The sequence below is a fragment of the Lingula anatina genome, chromosome 2 (genome assembly GCF_051362555.1).
Source record: "Lingula anatina isolate TDL-2025a chromosome 2, LinAna3.0, whole genome shotgun sequence".
Taxonomy (NCBI): domain Eukaryota; kingdom Metazoa; phylum Brachiopoda; class Lingulata; order Lingulida; family Lingulidae; genus Lingula; species Lingula anatina.
The window spans coordinates 1156222-1168794 of record NC_141768.1 but is presented as its reverse complement, the minus strand read 5'-3'; the positions used below and the strand labels follow the sequence as shown (position 1 = coordinate 1168794).

At 38.1% G+C, this 12573-nt stretch overlaps 2 protein-coding genes across 2 annotated transcripts; one reads left to right on the top strand and one right to left on the bottom strand.

The window, feature by feature from the left end:
• The first annotated feature begins 277 nt into the window (after positions 1–277).
• On the top strand, positions 278–9423 carry LOC106157600 (uncharacterized). The gene is made up of 13 exons (XM_013533306.2): positions 278–708; positions 1090–1214; positions 2122–2315; positions 2668–2775; positions 3053–3146; positions 4029–4078; positions 4609–4690; positions 5244–5329; positions 5626–5820; positions 6575–6670; positions 7476–7745; positions 8163–8248; positions 8424–9423. The coding sequence occupies exons 1-13, from the start codon at positions 596–598 to the stop codon at positions 8893–8895; spliced, it is 1971 nt and encodes a 656-aa protein (XP_013388760.2). The 5' UTR covers positions 278–595; the 3' UTR covers positions 8896–9423.
• LOC106157599 (FMRFamide receptor-like) lies at positions 9406–11292 on the bottom strand. Its single transcript, XM_087007143.1, has one exon. The coding sequence runs from the start codon at positions 10686–10688 to the stop codon at positions 9591–9593; it is 1098 nt and encodes a 365-aa protein (XP_086863269.1). The 5' UTR covers positions 10689–11292; the 3' UTR covers positions 9406–9590.
• Positions 11293–12573: the final 1281 nt, after the last annotated feature.

The window sequence follows — 12573 nt, the reverse complement described above, 5'->3', positions numbered from 1 at the left end:
TGAGGACTACAACGATGAGCTTTCTTTAAATTCGTGTCACAATGTAACATATTTTCATATTCATGTTTTCATATTCTATCAGAATTATTACAAGCGGCTCGTTGTATCGTGCTTCAAGAGGCGGATGCCTTTCCCTTAACTATGAGGGATTGTGTTTCTACTTTTTCATCCTTTTTCGGTAAAAATCAGGTTCAATCCACCATCCTAGTTCTGGAAAAAATAGGGTCCGGTCTACCCTCAATATCGCCTAAGATATATACTACTTCTATCCGTACCACCACTCCCACCACCACCACCACCACCACCACTACTACTACTACTACTACTACTACAAAAGTAAAAGGATAATTTTAAAGTTTTTAAAATGAGGCACACTCTCCTTATCTCCAGAGTCTAGCACATGCACGCCATTAGCTGAGTTTGAGCCATTTATTACGTCTGTACCAGTATATATATATGACCGATCGACCCCTTGGGACCATAGACACGCATTAAAACGTCGTAGATTGAGGGTAATTTGTGGATGTTCATATAATGCCGTATCATAAAGGTGAGGGGTTCATTGTAGTTATAAAATAAACATGAAGTATCGACCATGGTTACCACTCAGAATTCAGGTGTTATTAATTTGTTGGACGCGGTAAGGCTGTGGTTTCAAACTTCAACACCTGACAGCGAGGAAGATAGAGTTACGTTTTCTCTTCTCAGGTAAGATACTGTCATTGTTTATCAAAATATGTATTAATTTTAATAAATGATAATTAATAATTAAAAGAAACAAGATACATGTTAATAGTCTGAAACGATTTAAATTGTGATGTCGAATACTCTTTGAATACAATTTGATAAGAATGTCATTATTCAAAATTATATAACAATCAAATATTTTTATTCTACTATTTTGTGCAATGTCCAAATTTCCCTCAAGTCCATCCACGTTCGTTTGTTTGATGTAATGTTGAAATATATATCGGCCAACCTACGCCGGGGCCCTTGACACAAAAACCATCGTAAATCTTAAGAGCAGAATAAGCTTAATAGTATCATACACATCCGATACGTCGCAATTTATGTTTATGTATTTGTCAGGGGTTCTCGGACTAACAGAAAACTTGATCCTTACGAAGCTGGTGGTTCATTATCTCTCTACGTAACACTGCTTACTATGACTGATGGATATTCTGATAGCGATGAGAGTGATCTCGAAATTACAGGTAAGTATTCATGTTGTATTTATTATAAAACAAACAATGATCAAAGAATATTAAAGATGTAAAATGTCATTTTGACATATTTTGTATTTTGTGTATTGAAGTGTACAACTGTGGTACAAAATCTATCTATATGTTCTTAGCTACCGGATTTAATGGGCATTTTGTGGACAATGCTAAGTGCCTACAGTCCGTTTCTTGAATGAGACTTTGGGGAAATTTTAGTTAATTACATGAATATGGCTGTTGTCCTGTTGTTGCTATGGTAACAGCAGGGGCTGGTGACTAGTTACTCTGCGGCGTCCGGCGTTTAGAATCATGAAATATAGCTAGTAAATGAAGACGACCTTTTCTATTTATGTAATATTTTGTTGTTGTCGTTTTAAGGTTTTGCAGTCAGTTTATATTTTACCAGTCGGCAGTATCTGCCCAGAAATGCCCAACATTTACAATTGCATATAAAGTGCATTTCATTTTCTTTTACGTTGCAAAAAAGAAAGATGCATTGATCTGTTGGTATTTATGGAGAGACAAACCTTTGGCTCTCAGTGTTAAATGATCAGACACTAAGCAACTTAAAAAATACTGCCACCCTGCAAAAACCTGACTTGTGCGTCAGGCGGTGTCCTTTGTTTTCTCAGGAAATATTGATCAACCCGTAAGCACAGAAGCCATTTGGGCCAGGTCTGTTGTTCAATTATTTTAATCTATTCTTTTTTTCAGGGTCTTCCTATGATAGGAGAGAAAACCAGCTGAACTGTTCAATTTGTCCTAGTTTCATCCAAACTGTATCATTTTCGCCCAATCCTTGTTGTTATTGCTTATTCTTTGGTTTCGTGTGCCCCTACCATTAACAAATATTCCATTCATAAGTTTGTCATCAGACGTATTTGCTCCATATACCTTCCAGAACCATCAAAACGATCGCGTGGACGTGTCACCGGAGATTCTGCCTCATTGTACGTCCAAGCGTGTCACCAGGGCGGTCTGACGCCATACTCGTCCATCACCAGACAGTTGGAGGACCAGGGCTTGCAGAAACTGGACCTAACAGACAGAGCGCTGGGACCAAGGCAGGTCAAGCCAGTGGCCGTGGTGTTGCTGGTAATATTGGGTTTTATATTAAAATGATTAACCACAAAGCAACTGGTATGCTTGGAGCGTGCAGCCATATTACCCCCAGTAAGACATTGTCTAAAATGCCCCCGTTGCGTACAGGAGGTACACCTCTGATGCTTCTCCCTATGGCTTTTTAGAAGATCACCGCTATGTTTATCGTTTTTTATTTTGTAAATTTCAGCTCTGACGAATTGCTTTGATTCAATCATACTGTGCCCTGCTTCGGTAAAAATGTAAACACTCACCAAAAACGTATGAATAGTATAGAATTTATTTCATACAACTTCACAAACGTTTAATTTCAAGTTAATTTCAATTTGCTGATGCATTTTCTTAGACAGTAACTCATGTGACAGAGATAGATATCACAAACAACTGCATAGGCGACCAGGGCGTGACATATCTCTTAGAGGCACTACAGGAGAATGTTTATGTTTCCACATTGGTACGTTTTTTTTGACCGACAGGGGGTTTAAATTAATTAAAGTATCTTATAGAATTCAAATCACATCCAACATTCCATATCTGTTGTACATTCCAGCTGATGTTCATGTACGTGCATTGTTTGTGCCCAAGTTAATTTAATTATTAAGTTAATTTAATTAATAAGTTAAGTTAATTATGAGATGACTCTTCAATAGCTAATGGAATATGTATACATATTATAAGAGTTTTTCAGTTGCTAACGCACTGATGTTCAGCCCTTTCTTTTTTACATTCAGAAAATTGCGAACAATGCTCTCACCATCACGAGTGCCAAAGCCTTGGGGAGGCACCTGTCTTCAAATGGATCTCTCCAGCATCTAGACATCTCAGGTAAGAATATCGACACAAATTCTAGCAGAAGGGCCTTTATCCCCTTTCGACCACCTGTGAGTTAAAAACTGATAAAAAGTTTCTACAGTCCTCAACAAGTGCCTAGTAATTATTTCTCAGTCATGCACCTTCTGCATTATCAACACAAAATGTTGTATGTAAATATTTCAAGTCAAACTTACAATTTTACATCTAATACACTGTCCCTGTGATTTACTGCTAGTGCGGGGGAACTACACTTTTTGATGGAGTGGTTTCGTTTCTGATAATATAGACTTAAAGCCTAAAGTGTACTAGAAATATTGGCGATATAGAATAAAAAAACGAGTTGTGTGTCTAAGAAAACTCCTCCAAATGGTTTCGTAATGGATACTTACTACAAATACAGACATGACGTACTTTACCCTTTTCACTCTCGTCACATTCACCGTAACACGTTATGTACAGTGCGAAATGCGTTAGTTGAGCTTCATTCAATTAAAATACAGCCATAGGGAATGTTGTTTACTTGTGGTTACAAAAGGGTGCACTACCCTAGGTTCTAGATCTCATTTTTGCCAGCTCGATCTTGATTTCATATATAACCCATATCAGCAAAACTGAAGCTATCCCACTTTGAAGCCATCCCATGAAAACGTTTGAATAGTTAGCAAGCTAGCTTTACAGTGGCCCTGACACTCCGGGCAGGGTGCACTGGATGGATTGAAAACCGATTTAAGATTTCATCAAAGCACATCATGAACCATACAACAACAAAAAAACGTAGCCTTTTTCTTGATAGAGGTTCATATCAGTAGGTAATAATTTCAAAGTTGAATTTAACTGAAGCACTCAAGTTCGCATTGTATGTTTGTTTTTCTCAGCTGTGTTGTTTCCTTGCAGGGAATAGGTTTAAAGACGCTGATGTCCGACATATAACAGACGGATTAAAGGTAAAGGGAATTTGTTGGCAAATTAACTTTACATAGTAATAATTCTTTATTCATTCTACTGTATTGATATTGTGTGAAAATGACTGGTTTTACAAATATGGCAGTTCGAAAATTTTACAGCGCGGGTGAAATCCTGTAATGTTTGAACGAGAACTATTTGACATACGCTATAAAGAGCAAAACACGTGGTGCAATTGTCAAAGTGTCTTGTTTTCTACCCCTATCCTGCTTTTTGCATGACGAAATCAAATATCATGAACTTCAGCAGTTGCTGTCATATGATATCACTAGACCTAATGTCGCTGGCTTTGATTAACTAATGACATCGGGTTTTATCGTCTCGTATTTTTTCGTTGAAACAGTCTCTTGAACTATTCATGTTATTCATGCCTTCCCACAGTTAACTGCTGTTATGATGGTATCGTATTTTAGCAGGCGTTAAATTCCCACGGGAGACCCAATAGTAAAAACCCGTGTATCCTTAGAAGATATCTGAGTTACGCGTCTTTAAGTGTCATTCATCTTTCCAGGAAAATCACGGACTGCTACAGCTTAATATGTCTCACAATGAATTCCGTGAAAGTGCGGGTAATGCACTTGGAGAAGCACTGGGTAAGACAGTCAGCCATCAACACTGGTATTATACAGTATCAGTGGTCTTGGCATTTTACAATATGTCTGTTTTCATATATTTTTACAAGTGATATGCCAAATTCCGTTTTTTAAACAATGCCACGTGATGTTAATTGATGTGAAGTTTCCGACATGGCAAGACCGAATAAGACCAAAAAGAAATGAATACAATATGTAAGCACAGTTGAAATGGGAACTTTGAAAATATGAAATATGACCCGGGGGAAATTCTGAAGATTAGATATATAATAAAGAAGAGGGAACAATGAAGCTGATTATAAAGTATTGCATATACACATATTTCACTTTTCTACACATTGCTGATCGTCTTTGTGTGAACAGTGCTAACAAAAAGACGAATAGCTATGTAGAGAAGAGTTTTAGAAAAAAATGTTCTGGCTAAATTATAACGCAGTGATAACATTCAAATATATTGTTACACTGATTGCTTATTGGCGCCATATAAATTAACCCGTCTCTTAAATAAATAAATTAATTAATATATCTGTATTTTTCCTATATTTCATTGAAGCTGTTAACGATACCCTAGAAGATCTGGACTTGTCTTGGAACCATTTCAGATTGAAGGGCGCGATCGCTCTAGCAGATGGACTAAAAGTAAGCAACGCTTTTTTCAAATTCAAAACAATATTGCAATGGTATCCTGTATAATGGTTATGCATTTTAAGCCTAAACATCTTGTTGTTTTATAGTTCTAATCATTTTTCTCAATTTCATATATAAATCATTTTTTTTTACTCTAATCCTCTCTGTACTAGAGATAGGCATATTGTATTATTCCAACTTTTAATCGAACAGTTCAAGGTTGCCATATTAAAGTAAACAAATGCTTTTTTCAATTAGTGCCATCAAAGTTCACACAAACACTCTGAATAACGAAGTACATGTCTTAGGTTAACCAGGTTCTAAGGGTACTAAACGTTTCTTGGAACGGATTCTCTGACGACGGCGCCAAGGCCATGGGCAACGCCATGAAGTGTAATAAGACCTTGAAGGAGCTAGATCTGTCCAATAACCGGATTTTCATGGACGGATTAACGGATCTCATGAACGGATTAAAGCGAAACACTTCCCTGCGAGTGCTGAAAGTAAGTGCAGTTCTACTTTCATACTGCAGAAAAAGATAAGAAGAAGTGGTTGAATAATGTGAAAAACGTGTAGTTACATGTATTGCATCTTGCTCCGATGATCTCAGTAAAAACATTTCACAAACAGCTGGCAGCGAGGGTTATGTAGACAAACATGGATAAAATGACTCTTGAACTAACGTGTTCCAAGAAGACGTTTTATACAACCGCGTGCAACGTGCCAGTTAATATCTTCTCCGATGGCTTTATAAAACCACAGTTTTTTTCTTAAATGTCACTATTTGGCAGTGTAAGACAAACACCTAAGAGTTGCTTACCATTGCTATCTGTACATATATTTATTTTTGCATTCTCAATCTTGTATTGACCAAAATCTTGTTACTAATCAGGAAGGCCTAAACTGTTCATTTCCTTACCCGAAAGAGGTTCATTATGTATCATTCTGACAACTTTACTAGTATTAGGGGCCAGTCAGAATATAAGGTCCGACTATCAACTGGTCTAAGGCTAAAATATGGAGGACCCTACATAAAAGGAAGACCGCTTAATCCTGTAATGATCTCTACGCCTCTGTAATGGACTCTCCACACGTCTGGTCGAATGGGGCCGAGATCTAATTACTGTGCACCTGCAGGGACCACGCGTTGGAAGGCGTGTAAGAAGCGGAGAGGCTAACCCTGCACCAGTGGTTTTAGTTTGTCACACAATCGAACTCGTGCAAACGCCGTTAATGCGTTTTTTGCCTTTTTTTCAGCTGAGCTTTAATCCTTTAACGACCGCAGGCGCCTGGTTTCTTCTTAGTCTTCTCAGGAACAACCCGCCTGTGGCCATTCGGTATTTAGAACTGAAGGTCTGTCTTTAATATGCAATTTAAAAAATGAATTTTACGATTGTCGATTTTATAATGAAGGAAATATTAAACCATGTACTTCGGCTGGTTATGACATTTCCATTTGTTTGTCAAATGGAAGAGTTTTTGATTGTAGAAGTCATGGTCAAACATAGTATAGGAGGGGACTATAATTCCAGCTTCGCAAATATCTAAACAAGCTTTTGAAAGAAACTTTAAAGGGATAACAACTGTTCGTAAGATATCCATATTTCACAATAAATACATTGTAAACAACTCATAGAAATATAATAAATTCTATTTTACCACCAAAACGGCGGAGAACGCATTTATTCTGGAGTTTGTGCTTGCCATCACATCACATGACCTCACATGACAGATGGCTACACTCTAATAATCTCTAAAGAGAATATTACAAAAAACCAAACTTTTTATAAAAAAAAACAGGGACAATGCGGGAAAGGATTCATTAATCATTGGTAAGTATGGGAAATTGTCCTTTACCCCCAAAAAATTAATTTTTTTTTGGCCAAAGTGAACAGTTGTTATCCCTTTAAGAATGAAGTGCAAGATGCAAGATACAATATCACACAGTAGCATGTAGTCGACTTTCGATGACTTAAAGTAGATAATTTAATAAATAAGAATTGAAGATTTTGGTTGTCTTCATCCTAATATGATAATTGACGATGTTCTTTAGAAAAAATCGAATTATACAGCTACATTTCTTTCTTGTTAAATGGAATTATAATAAAAAAACTTTAAGCCGATATAAATTTATTAAATTCAATATTTTCCCTCTTAGAATATACCCGTAAGTTACCGATTCCTAGCGCTGAAGGAGGAACTGCGAGTCACGCGCCCGTCTTTCAAGGTGATCCACGGTGAATTCGTGCGTTCCGAGGACGTGTTTGCCAAACGCTGGGCCGATAGAGACGACTTCCACGTGGACCCCATGTTTCTACTCCAGATGTATGTGAGGGACAGTGGACTGAGGATGACCGATCTCTTCTCGCAGTTTGACCACAACAAAGATTGGGCCATTACGCCGGAGGAGTTTAGGAAAGGGATACGGGTAAACTGAGAGACTTTCTTCTCGAAGAGAGCAGTCAATTTACATGCGAGTTTCAGTATTTGATTTACTACTCCTTACTACATAAAGATTACTTTGCCTAACTAAAACTAAGTGAAAGTTATGATCGTGTAACCAGCTTTTATAGTTTGAAACTGTTTGTCTCTTGACCTTTATTTGAAAGACGACATTGAAGGAAAGTTTTAGTACTTCAAAGCTTGTCCTTTAAGGCTTGTTACAGTTTTGCTATTTTCATTTTCACACATCCAACGTAAATGTTTACCAAAACACCTCAATTAGAGAAATAATATTCCATAACAAAATTTGATTTCACAATCAAAGGTCAACGATTTGATCCTTTTAAAACTTTGAAAACAGCAGCACCCCCCTTTACATGTGTGTGTATTATATTATACTTAGATGGCTGGCATTCCGTTCAGTGAGGCGCAGCTTGACGAACTTCTGGCAGAGATAGACACCAATGACAACGGAGAGATTGATTATAGGTAGGAGATTTGTGCAGGACACTCCCTAGCATTAAAAATCGTTAAGTAAATTTGACTTTTATTGTAAAGAAAATAATAAGTCGAACCAGGTATGAACGGATTTTTTTCTTCTGTCACAAATTAATAGGACACTGGCACATTTATGCATCACTGAAAATTTCATTTTTTGTTCTAGAGAGCTTATGTCAAGTCACAAGCAGTACAAAACAAAATGGCGAAAAAAACTAACAAAGCTTTCGCGGAGAACTACCTCGTTTCTCAGTCGCGTAGACGTGATCAATTACAGCGATAACCCCCAAAGTGGCAAAACTGTGGCAGACGACCAAAATAGCGCCTACAGACTTTCAAGCATGGTTGCACGTTCGCGCAGTCCTGCAGCGCCATCTCGGCCCGGGTCGTCTCTCCGGCCGATAGGAGAGTCCAACAAGGAGGAATTACCTGATATCTCAGCGCCCAGGACGTTTGGGATTAGATCAAACCCTGAGTCTTTGTTAAAAATACAAGAAATGGGAGCATCTACCTCGACAGCAGCTAAGGATCTATCTTTGCCGGTAGTTTCAAGCAGGCCTGTGTTGGATGTTAAGCATCGCAGACAATCACTAAAATTCAGCAATGAATTTCGGAAATTCGTGATTGAAGCTGACTGATTACTCTTCACACTAATCATGTGAAATAGACTGACAAACAAAAGTTTATAATTGTCACGATTATTATTCTATCTGGACGGAATGGTGAACACTAAAACGGCAAAGGAGTACACCAGGACAAAAGTTTTCATTGCAACAATAAACAAGGGCAAATAAATGGGCCTACGGTGGAGTATAAGTGTCCATTTATACAAATATAAATTATTTACATGTATAAATTGCAGGTACTTTAAATGTGTGAATACATCAGTTAATGGACTCTAGTGTCTTCCTTTCTTTTCCAACCAAAATATAGTATGTGTACCGTATACAATTACACAGCGGTTGTCTGTAAACTGCGACTTTCACATGAAATTGAACCTTCCTCTTCACTACAAACGCACTAAAATATATTCATTCCTGTTTACCTCATATAAATTCAAAATAAAGGAAAACACATCTGATATTTTGCAAGAACTTATAAGTTACGCGAATCGCCACCTTGTGACGAGGCATTATACGAGCACTGTTGTTTTAAATAAAATACTATTTTTCATTATAATTTTCTTTTTTTCTTCATAATCATAAGACAAAGCCAGTTGATTTATAGTTTGTTGCCGTCTTTACAACGATGCACCACATTTTGTGGTAGATTCAAACAAATCAACCCAAGTTGTACATGAAAAAGATTACACAGAAAGTTCCTGTCATTGTCTTCATACGCGGCTAGAAATGGTCTGAATGCTTCTGTTACCGTTGTTACACGAAATTGTGCTTTTCCTTGAGAATCTACTGGAATTCACGTCTTCCACCGTGACACTGCATCGACACAACACTGTGGTTGCCAGTTTGCGAAACCGTCTTCCAAACATACAATAAATAAAGAAGTTCGCCGAAGAATTGATCACGAGAAGGCCATTTGTCGCGTGTAAAATGTAAGAAAATGCGATTTTGACTTCATCGGACTGCTCATTTTCTGTGATCGTGCTTATCTGCCCAGTGACGTCAGGAAGCTGAGATATGATGAAAACAAAAACGACACTGATAAGCATAACTGTGACGTCATCTCTCTTAGAGTATGACGAAATCCCGAGAACCTCCTTGCGTGTTTTTCTATTCTTCCTGACAGCTAGCACTAAAAGTGTGTTGAGCACTGTTAACGTAGTCAAAGGTCCTACAAGAATAACAGCAAAGTATAGAATGACCTTGTAAATTAACTTGTAATAAAAGCTCGTGTCAAGTTCTGTCGACAGCACGCGGTAGAACGTGACGTTTCCACAGGTCGGGATGTCATACGTGACGTCAGTTATGTACCGTTCAAAGAACCGTGGAATATTGTAAATGACGGCCGCAAGGAAAACGACCCAGGGAACATGAGCAGCACGCTTTGCGCTGAACCTAAATTTACTGAAGGGACGACAGACGGCAAAGTAACGGTCTACCGTTACCATCACCACCATCCACACTGACGCCGTTTGCCCGGCGTACATTAGCGGGAGCAGCCAGATCAGTAAGAAGGGGTACACGAAGAAGTAGTATTCCTCCAGACCTCGAATGTGTGGGTAGCCATTGGGGAGGACACTTGTCGGCAACACGAAGATTAAAAAGACGCAGTCAACTAGAGCTAGACCGCGAAGCAGGTGCTTTAAGTGGGCCTCTGACTTATCCCTGGAGAGGACCACGATGGATAGAATGTTGCCGATTATCCCAGCTACGGCCACTGTTCCGATGCAATAAAAAGAAAAGATATAACTGAACAGAGTCTGCTCAGTTTCCTTGAAGAAGACAAGGTCCGGGTTGTTTTCACAAATCATTGTAACTGGAAGTGACTTTCTTCAATGTGCTTGTATCAGTCAGCTTTTTCCTTCTATGGTGATTCCGTTTGTGCGTTGTCGTAAATAATATTGTACGTGTACGTTATATCTGTTGTATCATTTTTCTTACATAACATATTTTTCCCCGTGTTGCATCTTTTTTCGCCTTAAATCTTTTGTGCTGTGCTTCCGGTCAGAATATCGGTGCATGTATTTCTTGTCCGTTTTTCAGATGTCCCGGATTAGGTTTCCCCTGTTAAAAGTGTCCGTATTTCATAAGGTAATTCGTAGATTTTGCGGCTTTTGGTTGTTCTGACAGCAACTTTACCGCTACGCCGTTCAATTTATCTAAAACGAAGTGAAAGACTACCACTTTCAACAAACTGAGCCCAGATCTAAGCAATTCAACATTGTGTGTGAAGAAAAATGCCTGGAACGTCTATTAAATGAAAGCTATGAATTTTTGATCAATCCCATAACATTTGTGAATCACTCGGTAAAACCTTTCAAGTCTCTCGAGGATTGAGCCATTTCGTGGTCGTAAAATGTTTTGATGGACGGAGTGTATTGTTAATAGACAGAAGTTAAACATATCTTGCAGTGTCTTGTTCTGCAGTACACGCATCAGCGAATGCATCCTCTGAATACAGAAATAGCATGCGTTGCGCGTTTTAATCCGTTCCATTAATTCCTCGTTGAAGAAACTGGATAATTAAGTATTTTCGACACGATGGACGGGTTGACACAGCGCTCATTAAGCCACTACTTGATTTGAGTTCTGTTTTCACACGGCCTCCTCGAGGACGCTGCATTGTTTAAATTGATATCTATTCAATGTCCTGTGTCAAGCCGTACAGGGAACGCCAGGTTAGCATTTAACATCCTACCAGTAATACTACATGTGGTACGACATAAAAAATCTTTAACAACAACAACAACAATAGCTACCTAATGTCGAAGTCCTTGATGATCTATCCCATGTGAATATAAACGTGAAATAAGCAGGTGATTCATTTTATGAGCATTGCGGTTTAAAGTTCAAATGGAGGACGACAAAGTACATGTACATGTATCTAGTTATAAGTCGCGTAAAGGGTGGTGTTTTATCGTTTTATTGCCAGGCGATTAGAACTGAATTTATGAATTATTAACAAACATTTGACTATTTACAAAACGTTGCCTGAAAAGTAATTATACTTGTTCTATACACGTTTTTGTCCTGCTTCCAGGCATCGAACTCAGCTGCATTCTCGTACACGCAATTTGAAAATTAACAACAAAAAGAGATGAATTTCTGTTACTTTTAGCCAATACATCAGCCAAATAAACTTCATTAAAATAGGGCTATATACTTTTCCAGTACAATGTCAAAATTCCCCTGTATTTCCATTCATTTTCTGTATACGTCTTTACCAAACTGAAATAGAAAAGTCGGTTTTATTAAGAATTAAAAGTATCAGGAAAAGGATAAATAAGAATAAAAACTGATAAACAACCTCGATCTTATCATCTGGTGTTTGTCTCTCCATAAATACTCCACCTGCTGACATCCGCTGGCTTCAAATGCCCTCACAATTGCCTTGGTGTTTTTATCACCAGGGTCGAATTTGAACATGTCTTTTGTCGGGTGCTCACCTGGTGTCATTGTCGGGAAAGTGTGACACCTGCATAAAGGAAAAGGTACCTCCTGGTTCACGGTGACTAACAGTAGACAATCAGTCAGGAAACTATAGGTACTGGTCACGTGGAAGGGCACAAACTAAAACAACTACAGAACTATAGACCCCTTAACTCAATGAGCACATTTTAAATATTTGTATTAGTACGTCTCTTTAATTTTTCAATATGAACTCAGCCGGTTTGCCCCAGTGTGTACAAATGCCAT